The 21,572-nt window shown below is 32.3% G+C and overlaps 1 protein-coding gene across 2 annotated transcripts in view; it reads right to left on the bottom strand.

Moving 5' to 3' along the window:
* Positions 1–2,668, bottom strand: part of LOC139485904 (uncharacterized) — a 46,140-nt gene extending 43,472 nt beyond the window's left edge. Inside the window, exon 1 of one of the 2 annotated variants that reach the window (XM_071270566.1) lies at positions 2,556–2,668. Coding sequence is in view for 1 of the 2 variants with exons in the window: in XM_071270565.1 (XP_071126666.1) it covers positions 526–558 (33 nt within the window). In the remaining variant the exon portion in view is untranslated. Of the gene's footprint in view, positions 1–525; positions 630–2,555 lie in introns of those variants that run through there. The other variant, XM_071270565.1, reaches the window with a different exon arrangement.
* Positions 2,669–21,572: the final 18,904 nt, after the last annotated feature.

Below are 21,572 nucleotides of genomic sequence, written 5' to 3' on the forward strand. Positions count from 1 at the left end.
AACGTATAGTATAAATTTTATAAAAATCTGACAAGAATTGTTCCCGTGACAGCGCTTTAATACAAGAATGGACGGACGTACGCTCGGTATTTTTACGTCCCCCACCACGCGTTAAAATGATTAAGAACACATAAATCGTTGAAGGTATATTTAACTACTTAACTGTTTTAGTGTATTTCTCTCTCGCAATTGTTATCGCAATCAACCATTAAAAGATATTGAAAAGGGGGGGGATTTGTTGGAATTAACAATAAGTGCAATAGGTTTCCTGATATAATGCATCCTTTACATCCTAACGACTCGTTCGCTAAAGTCTCAATAATAAGAAAAACCCTACTTTATTACGCAGTTTTCCACGTACTTTGAAACCAATTATGAAAGATATATTCGAACAGAGAACACGTACAAAAGAACCAAAAATGTCAAACTATTATGAAACGAAACAATCCGTGATAATGATCAACACTATATAATAAATATTATTCATTCTGTTAATATACAGTTAAATTAAGTTTGTTATCTTACCTTGTTTTTTTTTCTAGTGATTTGAATGTTCATGTAGTTTCATTCCGGTTGATACTGTATTATTAGTCCTTTATTCTTGGAATAATAAGGGTGTGAATTCTGTGAACTGATCTATATATACTTTAGTTTGTTTGCGTGATATAATGGAGACGTTTAAATACATGTATTCACTTTACTGAATTGAAAACGAATATGCTTGCATTTAACTGTGATTTTTTTTGTACTTTTAATTGTTAACAAATGACATAAAATACGACGATGGGATGATTTAAAGACACATTTAGTAAATATTTTAGCCGATTTTGATTGCTTCCTATACAAATATTCTCCTTTTGAAAAAACTAATAAGCCATATTTCAAAAAATAAAAGCGACAATTTAATGCATGACAGTTGTTTGATAAAAGAAAGACGGCTTCAAACTATCAGAATATATATAATAGGCCAGTATAAGTAAAGTCATTTGGAGTAATGAATTGGCTTTAGGTGTGAGGCAGACAACATCTCCTTATACTATGCTTGGTCCATCTTTTTATGAGTGTTTATATTGTGATTGGGTTCAACAACGTCTTCTTTCTCGCGTTCAGCCGCATTGCCTGGCATAATCCTCGACTGAATTCATCTGTATTTCCAGTTGATGGATTTAGGCTCACGATATTTCAGAATCGCTTTATCAGAGGAAGACAAGCAATATTATAGTTCATTCGCGGTTCAAATCAGATGCACATGTCTAAATGTATTACACTACATGTACATTACACTACTCACGTCTTTTTGCAAGCGCTTTCTCTAAAATCTATATCGATTTAAGATACTTTTTGTCTTTTATCAACAATATTCACGATGTACATGTATAAGGCTCAATGCTTCAACTTAGGAAGACATAAGGCTTTTGTCGTTATTTTTAGATTGTTTTAATGGCAAATACAAAGGCATACAAAATTAACCTTTGTGACAAAAATTGACTTTTGTGACTTAAAATGTACTTTTGTGAAATTTTAACTTTTTTTTTATAACAAAACTCAATTTTGTCTTCACAAAAATAAACGCAAAGCTGATTTGTGTGACAAAATATCAGTTGTGTATGTAAACTAGCTCACGGCATCCAGACCAAACAAATTTGCATCAAAATTGAATTTTGTCGCCCAATTTTCGATTTAGATAACAAAAGTAAAAGTCTGTGATACGAAAATGACATGACAAAGATATCTTTGTCCACTGAAAGATAATTTTATTATGGCATATTTGATAGAGCGTGCATTTCTAATCTTGAATTTGAGCGTCTTTAATGATTAAATCAGTTCAAATCTTTCACATACACTCATTGAATCGACTGAAGTAGACACTTAAGTGTTTCAAGAGTGTTCAAATCTTTCTACAACTGAACCTGAAATTTGAGGCCAAAAACTGGACCGACTCCTTTAATATTCCCTAGGGGCATAAGTCTTTAAAAAAAGTCGATCGTCCACCATTTCAGAAATTGTCCGAGATATTGCTGATATTAACGTATAGTATAAATTTTATAAAAATCTGACAAGAATTGTTCCCGTGAGAGCGCTTTAATACAAGAATGGACGGACGTACGCTCGGTATTTTTACGTCCCCCACCACGCGTTAAAATGATTAAGAACACATAAATCGTTGAGGGTATATGTAACTACCTAACTGTTTTAGTGTATTTTTCCCTCGCAATTGTTATCGCAATCAACCATTAAAAGATACTGAAAGGGGGGGGGGGGGGGTTGTTGGAATTAACAATAAGTGCAATAGGTTTCCTGTTATAATGCATCCTTTACATCCTAACGACTCGTTCGCTAATGTCTCAATAATAAGAAAAACGCTACTTTATTACGCAGTTTTCCACGTACTTTGAAACCAATTATGAAAGATATATTCGAACAGAGAACACGTACAAAAGAACCAAAAATGTCAAACTATTATGAAACGAAACAATCCGTGATAATGATCAACACTATATAATAAATATTATTAATTCTGTTAATATACAGTTAAATTAAGTTTGTTATCTTACCTTGTTTTTTTTCTAGTGATTTGAATGTTCATGTAGTTTCATTCCGGTTGATACTGTATTATTAGTCCTTTATTCTTGGAATTATAAGGGTGTGAATTCTGTGAACTGATCTATATATACTTTAGTTTGTTTGCGTGATATAATGGAGACGTTTAAATATTCACTTTACTGAATTGAAAACGAATATGCTTGCATTTAACTGTGATTTTTTTTGTACTTTTAATTGTTAACAAATGACATAAAATACGACGATGGGATGATTTAAAGACACATTTAGTAAATATTTTAGCCGATTTTGATTGCTTCCTATGCAAATATTCTCCTTTTGAAAAAACTAATAAGCCATATTTCAAAAAATAAAAGCGACAATTTAATGCATGACAGTTGTTTGATAAAAGAAAGACGGCTTCAAACTATCAGAATATATATAATAGGCCAGTATAAGTAAAGTCATTTGGAGTAATGAATTGGCTTTAGGTGTGAGGCAGACAACATCTCCTTATACTATGCTTGGTCCATCTTTTTATGAGTGTTTATATTGTGATTGGGTTCAACAACGTCTTCTTTCTCGCGTTCAGCCGCATTGCCTGGCATAATCCTCGACTGAATTCATCTGTATTTCCAGTTGATGGATTTAGGCTCACGATATTTCAGAATCGCTTTATCAGAGGAAGACAAGCAATATTATAGTTCATTCGCGGTTCAAATCAGATGCACATGTCTAAATGTATTACACTACATGTACATTACACTACTCACGTCTTTTTGCAAGCGCTTTCTCTAAAATCTATATCGATTTAAGATACTTTTTGTCTTTTATCAACAATATTCACGATGTACATGTATAAGGCTCAATGCTTCAACTTAGGAAGACATAAGGCTTTTGTCGTTATTTTTAGATTGTTTTAATGGCAAATACAAAGGCATACAAAATTAACCTTTGTGACAAAAATTGACTTTTGTGACTTAAAATTTACTTTTGTAAAATTTTAACTTTTTTTTTATAACAAAACTCAATTTTGTCTTCACAAAAATAAACGCAAAGCTGATTTGTGTGACAAAATATCAGTTGTGTATGTAAACTAGCTCACGGCATCCAGACCAAACAAATTTGCATCAAAATTGAATTTTGTCGCCCAATTTTCGATTTAGATAACAAAAGTAAAAGTCTGTGATACGAAAATGACATGACACAGATATCTTTGTCCACTGAAAGATAATTTTATTATGGCATATTTGATAGAGCGTGCATTTCTAATCTTGAATTTGAGCGTCTTTAATGATTAAATCAGTTCAAATCTTTCACATACACTCATTGAATCGACTGAAGTAGACACTTAAGTGTTTCAAGAGTGTTCAAATCTTTCTACAAATGAACCTGAAATTTGAGGCCAAAAACTGGACCGACTCCTTTAATATTCCCTAGAGGCATAAGTCTTTAAAAAAAGTCGATCGTCCACCATTTCAGAAATTGTCCGAGATATTGCTGATATTAACGTATAGTATAAATTTTATAAAAATCTGACAAGAATTGTTCCCGTGAGAGCGCTTTAATACAAGAATGGACGGACGTACGCTCGGTATTTTTACGTCCCCCACCACGCGTTAAAATGATTATGTAACTACCTAACTGTTTTAGTGTATTTTTCCCTCGCAATTGTTATCGCAATCAACCATTAAAAGATACTGAAAGGGGGGGGGGGGGGGTTGTTGGAATTAACAATAAGTGCAATAGGTTTCCTGTTATAATGCATCCTTTACATCCTAACGACTCGTTCGCTAATGTCTCAATAATAAGAAAAACGCTACTTTATTACGCAGTTTTCCACGTACTTTGAAACCAATTATGAAAGATATATTCGAACAGAGAACACGTACAAAAGAACCAAAAATGTCAGAGACTTTGAGAAAAAAGTTGCATGAATTTTGATCAAATACTTTCACCTGCATATGATATATATTGAGCCATTATTACTATTTGGTTGAGTTGGTTTGACTTTACTTATACAGTGATTTATAAAGTCAAAGCAAACATATATAAATAGATCAAACTGATTTGTTTACATTCCTTACATAGGTGAGTGGAAATGACAATGTGATTAATTTGCATTTCTGTATAATATAGCTAGGTGGTTAATATATATACTGGATAATAGAGCTGTTGCAGAACTCACGTATCGAGGACGTATCCGTTTATGATGTTACGTATATGAAGTATTTGTTAATAAGCTAAAATGAGTATTACATGTATTCTTATAGACACGAATTCGTCATTCCTTTGCCTCAGGCGCGGATTCAGGGGGAGGGTCGGGATGGACGATCAATGTATTTGAATGAGGACATATAGTTGGAACCCCCCCCCCCCCTTTTTGTCCTGGGTTAGGAACCCCCATTTAAAAGTGGTTGGGTTCGCCCCTGGATTTTTCAATACAGTAAATGAAAGGTGAGATTCTGTAAAAATAAGATGTGTCAATCGAAAAGTATAGTTTTATGTAGTATTTAGTTGTTTTTTTCAAGATGAAAACTGAGTATGAACAATTATTCAATAGACGGATTAAATTCAATAGACGGATTAAATTCTATAAACCTTCTAAAATAAATTATAAATATTTTTTTTAAATATATTATGAAAATTTAGTTTATTTGAATACCAAATTAAAATATTCTAAATTTAAAGCAGCATGTAAAATCATAAAAAAATGGTAATATCATATTATTCATGGTGTGTATATCTCATTACAAAAGCTAATTTGGTAAAACCAATGCTTAATTGCAATCTTCTGAATTCAAAATTTCTTTGCCATTTTTCAATACAGTTAATTTTATAAAAATGCATAACTTTTTTGATAAAATTGAGAATGGAAATTGATAATGTATCAAATAGACAACTTTCCGTCTAAAGAGCAGAAAACAGCCGAGGTCCACCAACGGGTCTTCAACACTGTTCGAAATCCCCTACCCGGAGACTGACCCATAAACAAAAAAATATGTACTAGTCGAGTGAATATGTTTAGTATAACTTTAGTTAATACTAAATGAAGTTGATCAGCACTTATTTTCAAATTAGATTTGGTCCTAAACATTCATGATAAAAAACACTTTCAGGAATTGTACACCGAAAGCGATACATTAAATAACTAGTTTCTGTGGTAGAGTCATATTCTTCTTTTGCTTCGATGTTTAGTTTATGTACAGCTTGTTTGAAAACAATAATAAAAAATAAAGGTCACCGAAGAGTTAAAAAAATATTTCAATTTAAACGTCAAAAAATTACATTTTTGCACCAAAGGGAAATAAATTGGAGCTTTTACAATGATATAAACATTTTTAAAGTCATCTGTGGCCAAACCAAATCGATTTGTCTAGGTGATTTTTGTACCATAGTATAAAGTAATTACTAATAGACTAAAAAGTGTAACAAATAAAATTTGTAATGAAAAAACAAATGTTTAATTTTTTGCTGATTTTTTTTTATACTAGCGAGCCTCCTTAAATGCTTTCTTTATTGATGAATTTGTCGGACCGTTAGGTCTACTGTTAAAAGCTTCATAACAAGCTTAATAATCAGAAGTGGAGAAAACGAGTTGACCGTGGGAGTAACTGGTCAGGTGATCTATTCATAATTCTAAAAAAATACAATTTAAATATAAACTGAGATGATCGTGATCACGGGCCTACTTTTGTATATCAGTAAATGGCATACGTAATGCATTGAACCAACAAATGGCTGCTGATCCTGTGTAAAAACTGTTAAGTACGATCAAGGAGACGGTTGGCGTATTAATAATGAAAAATAGTACAGATGTTGCCTGCATAACGATTCAATTTTTTTTTAAATAATGCGATTGAATTATTACTATTCTCGTCTACGAGAGCGCCTTCTATATACCGCACATTGGGTGGATTACATGAATTACTGTATTTTTTGCAAGGAATAGTTCTTGTTTTGTTGATTACAAACTTTACAACATTAATAAAAAAAAGAGAAATCTGGTCTTTAGAACTTACATTGTAATTCCCATGTAATCCATACTTCAGAGTGTCATAACTCTTTCGCTGTTACAATGTATAAGCATTGAGTAAACAATTGATGTGATCTTGCAAAGCCTTTTTCAATACACATGATACAGTTAATGTTATAAAAATGCATATTTTTTTTGAAAAAATTGAGAATGGAAATTGATAATATATCAAATAGACAACTTTTCATCTAAAGAGCAGAAAATAGCCGAGGTGCACCAACGGGTCTTCAACACTGTTCGAAATCCCCTATCCGGAGACTGACCCATAAACAAAAAATATGTACTAGTCGAGTGAATATGTTTAGTTAAACTTTTTTTAATACTAAATGAAGTTGATCAGCACTTATTTTCAAATTAAATTTGGTCCTAAACATTCCTGATAAAAAACACTTTCAGGAATTGTACACCGAAAGCGATAAGCAGAATCAGACAAAGAATGACGGCTGGTATTGAGCGATATCTTGCGGGGATCAAAAATATACTGTAACGGTTATGGAGGGAAAAACACACCAGTTATTCAAACAAGAGCAGTTTTCAAAAAATTTACAACTCTTTTATTGATATATACCATTTTATTCTGGTATCACTTAGTTGAACAAAGGTAAAGAGAAAAACATATTAATTTACATTACATTGCCTTGTACATTTGTTGAGGAAGCATAATAATGAGATATATTACAACTGTATGATCATTGAATATCAAACAATTTCGTTTTAAACTTTTTGCAAAGGGGGTCATATTGTTCTGTTCAGATATAGTAGGAAAGGATGATAGGAGGGTGAAAACTACCATATGTTCTCATATCACAGAGACCTAATGATCAATTATAAACCACTATTTGAATAAATTAACCAACCAATTAAAGGCGAATACACTTAAGCCGATAAAGGGTCGCTTGATGAGCATGACAAATGCAATGGAACGTTCCTAAGAAGCTTCTATAAGTATCGAGCAGCCAATTCAATGAAATAATAGCATACACAATGGAATGTTCCTCCGACGTATCGTCCAATTATGTGTTACAATCATGTATTTTATATATACTGTGCATGAATATAACATCGAGAAAAGAAATCATAACTTCTAAACAGTTTTTATAAACCATATAATTCATTAGTTTTTAAAGAAATAAACTTTATTTCAAATAGATTTTTTTTTGTATTTGAAAACGATTATTTTTCATAAAGTAACCGCAGTACAAATGGGACAACATCCCTAATGCGCCTCGAAATGAGGAACTCAAAAGTCACGTGTAAAGAAAAAATCTCTGTGTAGTGATATTGGACATGTTTCTATTTTTAACAAATGACTGAACTTAATTATTTGTAGTGATTAGGAAAGTAGAGGAACATAGAATAAATGTGTAAAAACTATGGAGCTATTGAATGTGTTCAAAGTATTAAATTTTCAAAGAACTTATTGTGTTAAAAAGGGGATATTTTACCACAAGGAGCCGCATCACAAAAGGATGTTCGGGGTTTGCTAATTTACGGAAAAAGTAATCTCACTTCGTACCCCGAAAATTTAACCACATTATGTGAAAATGTCACAGCTTCGAAACGAGCTATCATACATATCCAAGTTTACGATATGGACTGAGCTACAGGAAAAAAGTTACCATTTCCGCCTATGTAAAAACAATTAAAGATATTGAGCCAAATGCGTTGATAGATTTTACGTTAAATAAAGAGATGAGCACGATATATATATATATATATATATATATATAATGTAACCTTCCTGAGAAACTCCTGTATGTATCGAGCAGCAAATGAAATAAAAGCATAGAAAACAGAATGTTCCTCCCACGTTACGTCCAATTATGTGTGACAAGCATGTATTATAATTATATATTATATCTGGAAAAAAATCAGAACTTCAAAGTTTTAATGCTCATTAATGATATATCACATATTTATATAATCCATTCTCACCAAGTAAACTCAACTTTAAATTTAAATGTGAAAAAGCTTAACATTTTTTAGTATCTTGTGTCTTTAAATGAAAGCATGTTTGAGTTGAATGTTGTCTATATAGACTCAATACATAATCGTATTTAACAAATTGTTAATTTCTCTTTTGACGTTGTATAATTAAAATAGAGTATTCCATAAAAGTTTCAGTAAACCGCATCAGACACTATACAATTAATGAAATCAATATATACCGCTTTAAATAGGACGCTGAATTAAGATAATTTTTGTTACATGAAGAAGAAAAATAAAAAATCTATCACGTGTCATAAAAAAGAATGATTGAATATCATTCCATTGATACTTAAGATAGAGTATTCCAGATAGGTTACTGTAAACAACTATACATATATTGGTTGATCCAGAAATTTTCGTAAAGAGGGGAGGGGGGAGGGAGTGGGCACCGACCAATCAATTTTTGCCATAAGCACGTCAGTTTAAATAAAATACTGCCAGAAACTTTTTGACGAGTAATAAAATCTTTGAAGTTTTTGTAAAGGGGAGCTGTTTCAATTAATATGAACCACTTTGATGGGAGGGCGATATTTAAATATACCTGTATATTTTAAAAGATAAGCTATAAAAAACGGATGAAATAGGTAGATTTGTGAAGTGAATGGATACAATAAAGATATTGTTTTACTTTTGAATTGTAGAGCCCAAAATAAAATCTGTTGACGCCGTGAAATAAAACGATTGGCAATATTCGGTTTTGCCTTGTAAAATACACACAAAAATGTCATGGGAAATGTATGTTACATTAGAATATTGGCTTACGTATTTCATCTTCATTTCAAATATACTAGTATATGAAACAACAGTAGATACTCTCAAATCTGTACTTTGTTCCTTTTTTTTTTTATTTTTAAGTACCTAGCCACCTCTACTCTGAGAAGTGGCGGATACAAAATGTTCATAAGAGGGGTCTGTTCGACTAATGCTTCAGTGAATCCATATATAATCAACCAATTTTTTCCCTCAAGAGGGTTTGGGGCGAGGCCCCCGGGACTACCCCTTAATCTACCTCTGCTGTGTTTTGTAATAAATCAAGGGTTTGTATAGAACTATACTATACAAATCATTGGAAAGGGACTATCATTTGATCTTAATGGAAAAAGGGGGCAGGGAGTTTGGGAGGGGGGGACTAGGATAAAACATATTGTCCTGCATTTCTTTTTAGTTGTAGTCTCTGTCCTGCATTTTTTTTTATTTTTCACTCTAATCGGATCTGCCTTTTTTATCTGACTTCTTTGACTTAAATTTTCAGCCTGTCTTTGTGGGGTTTGTTCGTTGGCAACAAGTGTCTCTTACTGTCTTTTCTTTTCAAAGTTCATCATAGCCCCCAATTAGTATACTAGTAGTGTAAAAGAAATATACTATCTGCATATAAAAAGGGACTTTTATTTTAGAGCACATATTCATGAATATGATGATAGTATGTCAAACCTTTTTTTATTAAATAATTGGTCAACTAAATTAAATGTATTACGAGTGAGAAGTTCAATAATTTAGCCAAAGATTATGTCTATTAGCAAACGCGCCTATCCTGTTATAATGACATTATATAGGTAGTTCACTTGACCCATATCTTTTTCTGTTTTTTAGATGAAATTTGAATGTCAATAAATAAAAATCTAGCTTTAAAATATAAAAATAATGGAATTTGAAGCGGGATGATATTCTTTCAGTTTCTGCATCAATGGTTAAAGTTTAATTAAAAGTAAAATAACAAAAATAACCAATTCCGAGTAAACATTGAACATAGAAAGTTCGTAAATAAATGACAAAATCAAATGCTAGAATACATCAAACGAATGAATAACAACTGTTACATAACTTGGTAAATGTATTTTCTGATATAGATAATTCAATCTGGTTTAATAGTTAGCTTACCCTTTCATTTGTTTGAACGTCGCATACAATTTTTTTTTTAATTAATAACGATTTATGGACAAAACAAACACACCATATAGGTTAAAATGTCAACATTTAGTGTACAGCAGTCAACATTGTGTAATAATCGCCATCATTATAAAAACAAACAAATGTTTATCAAATAAACACAAAAAGGCTCATACATAAATTTAACTACACCATTCGGCATGTATCAGTTCATAGCCATGTCATATGTAATGGTAAAAACCCACAAAAAAACATATATACAAAGCTCATTAACAAAACTGAAAGGCAAACCGGCATAGAACATAATACACAATGACGGAATGTATAAGTACGGAGCCACGTCAAATAGAAATATAAAAGTAATATTCATAAAGACATATACTAGAATACTATAACACGTTATTCAGATGATAAACAACGTAAAGATCAATACTGTATATTTCAAGATCATCGTGTACTATTTGTGAACATGGTTTTGGTTCCTTTTGATGTTTTTTTAAATGACGAGACGTTCTATGGCATACCCCTAGTTCATCAACTTTCCACTCAGACACTGGTCACGTTTTACACAGTCTGAGTAGCAGCTGGAAGTTATTGAATACCAAATACGTTGGGAAATATATATCCAATATGATGGTTTAAATAGTATATTGTTACTAAGGTTTAGGGAAGATGATTATTTCTCAATGAAAATCTTGTTTGTCATAGATTTTGGTAACTTTCATGTTTAAAATATTTACTTGTGTATTGTGCATCAATGTGACAATATGAAGTAGACGCCAATTAGACGGCAACCTAGCAATATTAATAATCAAGGATATGTGCTTGGTTTGAGTGTAGCTGTAAGCCAGATATACACGAGTTTCCTTTAACGAGACAGCATTTCAACGACAAAAATAACTTTTAAAGAACTATACCTTCAGCTACCGTTTGTTGTTTTTCTCCAATTTTTTTTTTACACCGCTTACTTTAACAGACATAACATTACCACTACTTTTAGTATTTGATTTTTATATGTATAAAACACAGTACGAAAAGTTTAGATACATACAAAATGACAGGAACTATATTTGTAGACAACCGATCGCGATTACGAGCCACCAAACATGTCACGTTTGAAAATCAGATCATTTCGTCTATTTTTTATTTAGTTCTTTGAGTCTCCCTACTGCTTTTTTTCTGCACCTAATTATGCATGACATTACATCTTAACTTCATGTTTTCAAATATATAATTGTGTATTGTGCATCAATGTGACAATATGAGGTAGACGCCAATTAGACAGCAACCTAGCAATATTAATAATCAAGGATATGTGCTTGGTTTGAGTGTAGCTGTAAGCCAGATATACACGAGTTTCCTTTAACGAGACAGCATTTCAACGACAAAAATAACTTTTAAAGAACTATACCTTCAGCTACCGTTTGTTGTTTTTCTCCAATTTTGTTTTACACCGCTTACTATAAAAGACATAACATTACCACTACTTTTAGTATTTGATTTTTATATGTATAAAACACAGTACTAAAAGTTTAGATACATACAAAATGACAGGAACTATATTTGTAGACAACCGATCGCGATTACGAGCCACCAAACATGTCACGTTTAAAAATCAGATCATTTCGTCTATTTTTTATTTAGTTCTTTGAGTCTCCCTACTGCTTTTTTTCTGCACCTAATTATGCATGACATTACATCTTAATTTCATGTTTTCAAATATATAATTGTGTATTGTGCATCAATGTGACAATATGAACTAGACGCCAATTAGACGGCAACCTAGCAACATTAATAATCAAGGATATGTGCTTGGTTTGAGTGTAGCTGTAAGCCAGATATACACGAGTTTCTTTCAACGAGACAGCATTTCAACGACAAACATATCTTTTAAAGAACTACACCTTCAGCTACCGTTTGTTGTTTTTCTTCAATTCTTTTTAAAACCGCTTGCTATATTCAATTCGAATAACTATGAGACAAAAAAAAACTATCTATCAAACGAAAACTGAATAAAGTGAGAAAAAAGATTCTGTCATTAGTACAAACTATAGCTTCATTGCTTATTTCAGGGTTCGAACCCTAAACGTGGTAGCTTGGTTCGACTTAAACCTATGTTTGACAGTTTCCTAGCCGAAGATCAGTAGTTCTGTTCGAGTTTTCAAACTTTCTTCGCCATAAAAAGTCTGGCCACCATAAAATAGCAAAACAGTGATTAAAGTGGCGTTAAAGATTAACAATGAATGAATCAATCATTTTGTATGTCAGACGTTTCACACACACAGATCATATTAAAACAAGGCGATATTTATTTGAAGTTGAATTTAACAATAGGAATTTTCAAGCATCGTAAAATGATGAATCTGGATATGACTGTAATATGTGCCGCTGGATATATATATATGTATCTTATTAATCTTTGTAATACTGAAATACATTAAAGAATAGAAAAATTTAAAAGAAATATAAATTTTAACATTTGTAAACTAGTTAAGATGAGAGCTAAAAATTTAGAAGATGTTTTAGGATTAAAAGTACAAAGCAACATAGAAGGGACCTATTTTTGAAGGTTGGTGTGTCCATCATATTGTATATGTGGCAACCTTTTGTTAAAGTCTTGTACCAATTTAACTTTTAAAAGTCATTCAAGTTCCATTCCTAACCTCACGTCGACACCTTATAATGTAAAATATCTATTTTGAATGGAAAAGGGTGTTTTCTATGTTCGACGATTGCAAAATTTTTGCGAATGAATCGAACAGTCCCTATTCGAATGCAGCATTCACTACATTAGTAGACATGTCGTTGATAAGCAATACTCTGAACGACTGACAGTGTTTGTAAAGATTCTATGTGCAAAAATGACAAAAACAGGGGTACAGAGTAATCTCCCTGCTAACCTGACGTGTGTACGTTTCAGCTCTGGGGTTCCCAGTGAAGACATTTTTTTCTTCAGTTAAAACATTTGAGGTGCACAGTCTACACGATGAAACAAAAGTTGAAAAAAGGATGCTCGTCTTGGTGTATACTCAAGAATTTACTAATTCGGAACTGCTTAAACATGAAATGAAGTCACAAGACACATGGGAATAGTCGCTGCTTGAATAGGCAGAGTTGCTCTTCATACAATTTCATACATAGCCCCACAATGCCCCAATGATATAAAGCATATTACAAAAATATCATAAAGTTCACTAAAAGACATAACATTACCACTACTTTTAGTATTTGATTTTTATATGTAAAAAACACAGTACTAAAAGTTTAGATACATACAAAATGACAGGGACTATATTTGTAGACAACCGATTACGAGCCACCAAACATGTCACGTTTGAAAATCAGATCATTTCGTCTATTTTTTATTTAGTTCTTTGAGTCTCCCTACTGCTTTTTTTCTGCACCTAATTATGCATGACATTACATCTTAACTTCATGTTTTCAAATATATAATTGTGTATTGTGCATCAATGTGACAATATGAAGTGGACGCCAATTAGACAGCAACCTAGCAATATTAATAATCAAGGATATGTGCTTGGTTTGAGTGTAGCTGTAAGCCAGATATACACGAGTTTCCTTCAACGAGACAGCATTTCAACGACAAAAATATCTTTTAAAGAACTACACCTTCAGCTACCGTTTGTTGTTTTTCTTCAATTCTTTTCAAAACCGCTTGCTATATTCAATTCGAATAACTAAAAGACAAAAAAACTATCTATCAAACGAAAACTGAATAAAGTGAGAAAAAAGATTCTGTCATTAGTACAAACTATAGCTTCATTGCTTATTTCAGGGTTCGAACCCTAAACGTGGTAGCTTGGTTCGACTTGAACCTATGTTTGACAGTTTCCTAGCCGAAGATCAGTAGTTCTGTCCGAGTTTTCAAGCTTTCTTCGCCATAAAAAGTCTGGCCACCATAAAATAGCAAAACAATGATTAAAGTGGCGTTAAATATTAACAATGAATGAATGAATCATTTTTTATGTCAGACGTTTCACACACAGATCATATTAAAACAAGGCGATATTTATTTGAAATTGAATTTAACAATAGGAATTTTCAAGCATCGTAAAATGATGAATCTGGATATGACTGTAATATGTGCCGCTGGATATATATATATATATCTTATTAATCTTTGTAATACTGAAATACATTAAAGAGTAGAAAAATTTAAAAGAAATATAAATTTTAACATTTGTAAACTAGTTAAAATGAGAGCTAAAAATTTAGAAGATGTTTTAGGATTAAAAGGACAAAGCAACATAGAAGGGACCTATTTTTGAAGGTTGGTGTGTCCATCATATTGCATATGTGGCAACCTTTTGTTAAAGTCTTGTACCAATTTAACTTCTAACATGTCTAAAAGTCATTCAAGTTCCATTCCTAACTTAACGTCGACACCTTATAATGTAGAATATCTATTTTGAATGGAAAAGGGTGTTTTCTATGTTCGATGATTGCAAAATTTCTGAGAATGAATCGAACAGTCCCTATTCGAATGCAGCATTCACTACATTAGTAGACATGTCGTTGATAAGCAATACTCTGAACGACTGACAGTGTTTGTAAAGATTCTATGTGCAAAAATGACAAAAAACAGGGGTACAGAGTAATCTCCCTGCTAACCTGACGTGTGTACGTTTCAGCTCTGGGGTTCCCAGTGAAGATATTTTTTTCGTCAGTTAAAACATTTGAGGTGCACAGTCTACACGATGAACAAAAGTTGAAAAAAGGATGCTCGTCTTGGTGTATACTCAAGAATTTACTAATTCGGAACTGCTTAAACATGAAATGAAGTCACAAGACACATTGGATTAGTCGCTGCTTGAATAGGCAGAGTTGCCCTTCATACAATTTGACACATAGCCCAACAATGCCCCAATGATATAAAGCATATTACAAAAATATCATAAAGTTCACTAAATGACATAACATTACCACTACTTTTAGTATTTGATTTTTATATGTAAAAAACACAGTACTTAAAGTTTAGATACATACAAAATGACAGGAACTATATTTGTAGACAACCGATTACGAGCCACCAAACATGTCACGTTTGAAAATCAGATCATTTCGTCTATTTTTTTATTTAGTTCTTTGAGTCTCCCTACTGCTTTTTTTCTGCACTTAATTATGCATGACATTACATCTTAACTTCATGTTTTCAAATATATAATTGTGTATTGTGCATCAATGTGACAATATGAAGTAGACGCCAATTAGACAGCAACCTAGCAATATTAATAATAAAGGATATGTGCTTGGTTTGAGTGTAGCTGTAAGCCAGATATACACGAGTTTCCTTCAACGAGACAGCATTTCAACGACAAAAATATCTTAAAAGAACTACACCTTCAGCTACCGTTTGTTGTTTTTCTTCAATTCTTTTTAAAACCGCTTGCTATATTCAATTCGAATAACTAAAAGACAAAAAAAATATCTATCAAACGAAACTGAATAAAGTGAGAAAAAAAGATTCTGTCATTAGTACAAACTATAGCTTCATTGCTTATTTCAGGGTTCGAACCCTAAACGTGGTAGCTTGGTTCGACTTAAACCTATGTTTCACAGTTTCCTAGCCGAAGATCAGTAGTTCTGTTCGAGTTTTCAAGCTTTCTTCGCCATAAAAAGTCTGGCCACCATAAAATAGCAAAACAATGATTAAATTGGCGTTAAAGATTAACAATGAATGAATCAATCATTTTTTATGTAAGACGTTTCACACACAGATCATATTAAAACAAGGCGATATTTATTTGAAATTGAATTTATCAATAGGAATTTTCAAGCATCGTAAAATGATGAATCTGGATATGACTGTAATATGTGCCGCTGGATATATATATATATATATATATATATATATATATATATATATATATATATAACTTATTAATCTTTGTAATACTGAAATACATTAAAGAATAGAAAAATTTAAAAGAAATATAAATTTTAACATTTGTAAACTAGTTAAGATGAGAGCTAAAAAATTAGAAGATGTTTTAGGATTAAAAGGACAAAGCAACATAGAAGGGAACTATTTTTGAAGGTTGGTGTGCCCATCATATTGCATATGTGGCAACCTTTTGTTAAAGTCTTGTACCAATTTAACTTTTAAAAGTCATTCAAGTTCCATTCCTAACTTCACGTCGACACCTTATAATGTAGAATATCTATTTAGAATGGAAAAGAGTGTTTTCTATGTTCGACGATTGCAAAATTTCTGAGAATGAATCGAACAGTCCCTATTCGAATGCAGCATTCACTACATTAGTAGACATGTCGTTGATAAGCAATACTCTGAACGACTGACAGTTTTTGTAAAGATTCTATGTGCAAAAATGACAAAAACAGGGGTACAGAGTATCGTCCCTGCTATCCTGACGTGTGTACATTTCAGCTCTGGGGTTCCCAGTGACGACATTTTTTTCGTCAGTTAAAACATTTGAGGTGCTCAGTCTACAGGACGAAAAAAAAGTTGAAAAAGGATGCTCGTCTTGGTGTATACTCAAGAATTTACTAATTCGGAACTGCTTAAACATGAAATGAAGTCACAAGACACATGGGAATAGTCGCTGCTTGAATAGGCAGAGTTGCTCTTCATACAATTTGACACATAGCCCCACAATGCCCCAATGATATAAAGCATATTACAAAAATATAAAGTTCACTAAAAGACATAACATTACCACTACTTTTAGTATTTGATTTTTATATGTAAAAAACACAGTACTAAAAGTGTAGATACATACAAAATGACAGGGACTATATTTGTACGAGCCACCAAACATGTCACGTTTGAAAATCAGATCATTTGGTCTATTTTTTGTTTAGTTCTTTGAGTCTCCCTACTGCTTTTTTTCTGCACTTAATTATGCATGACATTACATCTTAACTTCATGTTTTCAAATATATAATTGTGTATTGTGCATCAATGTGACAATATGAAGTAGACGCCAATTAGACAGCAACCTAGCAACATTAATAATCAAGGATGTGTGCTTGGTTTGAGTGTAGCTGTAAGCCAGATATACACGAGTTTCCTTCAACGAGACAGCATTTCAACGACAAAAATATCTTTTAAAGAACTACACCTTCAGCAACCGTTTGTTGTTTTTCTTCAATTCTTTTTAAAACCGCTTGCTATATTCAATTCGAATAACTAAAAGACAAAAAAAAACTATCTATCAAACGAAAACTGAATAAAGTGAGAAAAAAAGATTCTGTCATTAGTACAAACTATAGCTTCATTGCTTATTTCAGGGTTCGAACCCTAAACGTGGTAGCTTGGTTCGACTTAAACCTATGTTTCACAGTTTCCTAGCCGAAGATCAGTAGTTTTGTTCGAGTTTTCAAGCTTTCTTCGCCATAAAAAGTCTGGCCATCATAAAATAGCAAAACAATGATTAAAGTGGCGTTAAAGATTAACAATGAATGAATCAATCATTTTTTATGTCAGACATTTCACACACAGATCAGATTAAAACAAGGCGATATTTATTTGAAATTGAATTTATCAATAGGAATTTTCAAGCATCGTAAAATGATGAATCTGGATATGACTGTAATATGTGCCGCTGGATATATATATATATATCTTATTAATCTTTGTTATACTGAAATACATTAAAGAATAGAAAAATTTAAAAGAAATATAAATTTTAACATTTGTAAACTAGTTAAGATGAGAGCTAAAAATTTAGAAGATGTTTTAGGATTAAAAGGACAAAGCAACAAAGAGACCTATTTTTGAAGGTTGGTGTGTCCATCATATTGCATACGTGGCAACCTTTTGTTAAAGTCTTGTACCAATTTAACTTCTAACATGTCTAAAAGTCATTCAAGTTCCATTCCTAACTTAACGTCGACACCTTATAATGTAGAATATCTATTTTGAATGGAAAAGGGTGTTTTCTATGTTCGATGATTGCAAAATTTCTGAGAATGAATCGAACAGTCCCTATTCGAATGCAGCATTCACTACATTAGTAGACATGTCGTTGATAAGCAATACTCTGAACGACTGACAGTGTTTGTAAAGATTCTATGTGCAAAAATGACAAAAAACAGGGGTACAGAGTAATCTCCCTGTTAACCTGACGTGTGTACGTTTCAGCTCTGGGGTTCCCAGTGAAGATATTTTTTTCGTCAGTTAAAACATTTGAGTTGCGCAGTCTACACGATGAAACAAAAGTTGAAAAAAGGATGCTCGTCTTGGTGTATACTCAAGAATTTACTAATTCGGAACTGCTTAAACATGAAACGAAGTCACAAGACACATTGGATTAGTCGCTGCTTGAATAGGCAGAGTTGCCCTTCATACAATTTGACACATAGCCCAACAATGCCCCAATGATATGAAGCATATTACAAAAATATCATAAAGTTCACTAAATGACATAACATTACCACTACTTTTAGTATTTGATTTTTATATGTAAAAAACACAGTACTAAAAGTTTAGATACATACAAAATGACAGGAACTATATTTGTAGACAACCGATTACGAGCCACCAAACATGTCACGTTTGAAAATCAGATCATTTCGTCTATTTTTTTATTTAGTTCTTTGAGTCTCCCTACTGCTTTTTTTCTGCACTTAATTATGCATGACATTACATCTTAACTTCATGTTTTCAAATATATAATTGTGTATTGTGCATCAATGTGACAATATAAAGTAGACGCCAATTAGACAGCAACCTAGCAATATTAATAATCAAGGATATGTGCTTGGTTTGAGTGTAGCTGTAAGCCAGATATACACGAGTTTCCTTCAACGAGACAGCATTTCAAGGACAAAAATATCTTTTAAAGAACTACACCTTCAGCTACCGTTTGTTGTTTTTCTTCAATTCTTTTCAAAACCGCTTGCTATATTCAATTCGAATAACTAAAAGACAAAAAAAAACTATCTATCAAACGAAAACTGAATAAAGTGAGAAAAAAGATTCTGTCATTAGTACAAACTATAGCTTCATTGCTTATTTCAGGGTTCGAACCCTAAACGTGGTAGCTTGGTTCGACTTGAACCTATGTTTGACAGTTTCCTTGCCGAAGATCAGTAGTTCTGTCCGAGTTTTCAAGCTTTCTTCGCCATAAAAAGTCTAGCCACCATAAAATAGCAAAACAATGATTAAAGTGGCGTTAACGATTAACAATGAATGAATCAATCATTTTTTTTTATGTCAGACGTTTTACACACAGATCATATTAAAACAAGGCGATATTTATTAGAAATTGAATTTAACAATAGGAATTTTCAAGCATCGTAAAATGATGAATCTGGATATGACTGTAATATGTGCCGCTGGATATATATATATATCTTATTAATCTTTGTAATACTGAAATACATTAAAGAATAGAAAAATTTAAAAGAAATATAAATTTTAACATTTGTAAACTAGTTAAAATGAGAGCTAAAAATTTAGAAGATGTTTTAGGATTAAAAGCAACATAGAAGGGACCTATTTTTGAAGGTTGGTGTGTCCATCATATTGCATATGTGGCAACCTTTTGTTGAAGTCTTGTACCAATTTAACTTCTGAATGTCATTCAAGTTCCATTCCTAACTTAACGTCGACACCTTATAATGTAGAATATCTATTTTGAATGGAAAAGGGTGTTTTCTATGTTCGATGATTGCAAAATTTCTGAGAATGAATCGAACAGTCCCTATTCGAATGCAGCATTCACTACATTAGTAGACATGTCGTTGATAAGCAATACTCTGAACGACTGACAGTGTTTGTAAAGATTCTATGTGCAAAAATGACAAAAACAGGGGTACAGAGTAATCTCCCTGCTAACCTGACGTGTGTACGTTTCAGCTCTGGGGTTCCCAGTGAAGACATTTTTTTCTTCAGTTAAAACATTTGAGGTGCACAGTCTACACGATAAAACAAAAGTTGAAAAAAGGATGCTCGTCTTGGTGTATACTCAAGAATTTACTAATTCGGAACTGCTTAAACATGAAATGAAGTCACAAGACACATGGTATTAGTCGCTGCTTGAATAGGCAGAGTTGCCCTTCATACAATTTGACACATAGCCCCACAATGCCCCAATGATATGAAGCATATTACAAAAATATCATAAAGTTCACTAAATGACATAACATTACCACTACTTTTAGTATTTGATTTTTATATGTAAAAAACACAGTACTAAAAGTTTAGATACATACAAAATGACAGGAACTATATTTGTAGACAACCGATTACGAGCCACCAAACATGTCACGTTTGAAAATCAGATCATTTCGTCTATTTTTTATTTAGTTCTTTGAGTCTCCCTACTGCTTTTTTTCTGCACTTAATTATGCATGACATTACATCTGAACTTCATGTTTTCAAATAATTATATACTTGTGTATTATTTGCGCCTGTCTCTTTGTTGTTCTATGTAAGGGCAAGCTGAAGATGTGGGATAACTGTCCCTCAGTTGAAGACCCATTAGTGGTTTTGGCTGTTTCGTGGTCTTTAGTCGGGTTTTTTGTCCCTTTTACACATTCATATTTTCATTCTTTATTTTATTTGTATTTATTTTAACTCGATTATTTTTACTCTGGTATTTTTTTAGTACAGCCTACCGAATTTGACACTTAACCTGAATAAATGTTTAATTGTATCGTGTGCTTTTTTACGGTGGTTATACTGATGTCTTAGAGTACGCAAAATTAAAGTAATGCAATGTACATGTACCTGGATATTTTATCAGTCATGAAGCAATTAATGAACAAAAACGTTTCAAGACGGTGTTACATGTACAACATTATTCAGACATGATTGTCTTCCTGGTAATTTTTGTCACAGAAACAGGAACAGTGGAGTCCCCGGTGTTCGCACGGCAGCTAATATCGCGCGTAAGCTGATTTAGCAGTGTGTTTGGTCCAAATTAAGCTAAATTAACGTAGTATAAAAATGGGAATGTGATTTGAGTTACGACATAAGGAATATATCCGATATTATCTGTGAAACGGGTCAATCAACTAGTGATTACGTCCGTAAAATGTATAAAGGGATGATTTCAAGTTCACCATCGGAGCAATTGGTTTAATAACTTTCTTGTGGGCATCATTCCTTGATCAAGGAATCCTGATAGGA

Source organism: Mytilus edulis, chromosome 8 (genome assembly GCF_963676685.1).
Source record: "Mytilus edulis chromosome 8, xbMytEdul2.2, whole genome shotgun sequence".
Lineage (NCBI taxonomy): Eukaryota > Metazoa > Mollusca > Bivalvia > Mytilida > Mytilidae > Mytilus > Mytilus edulis.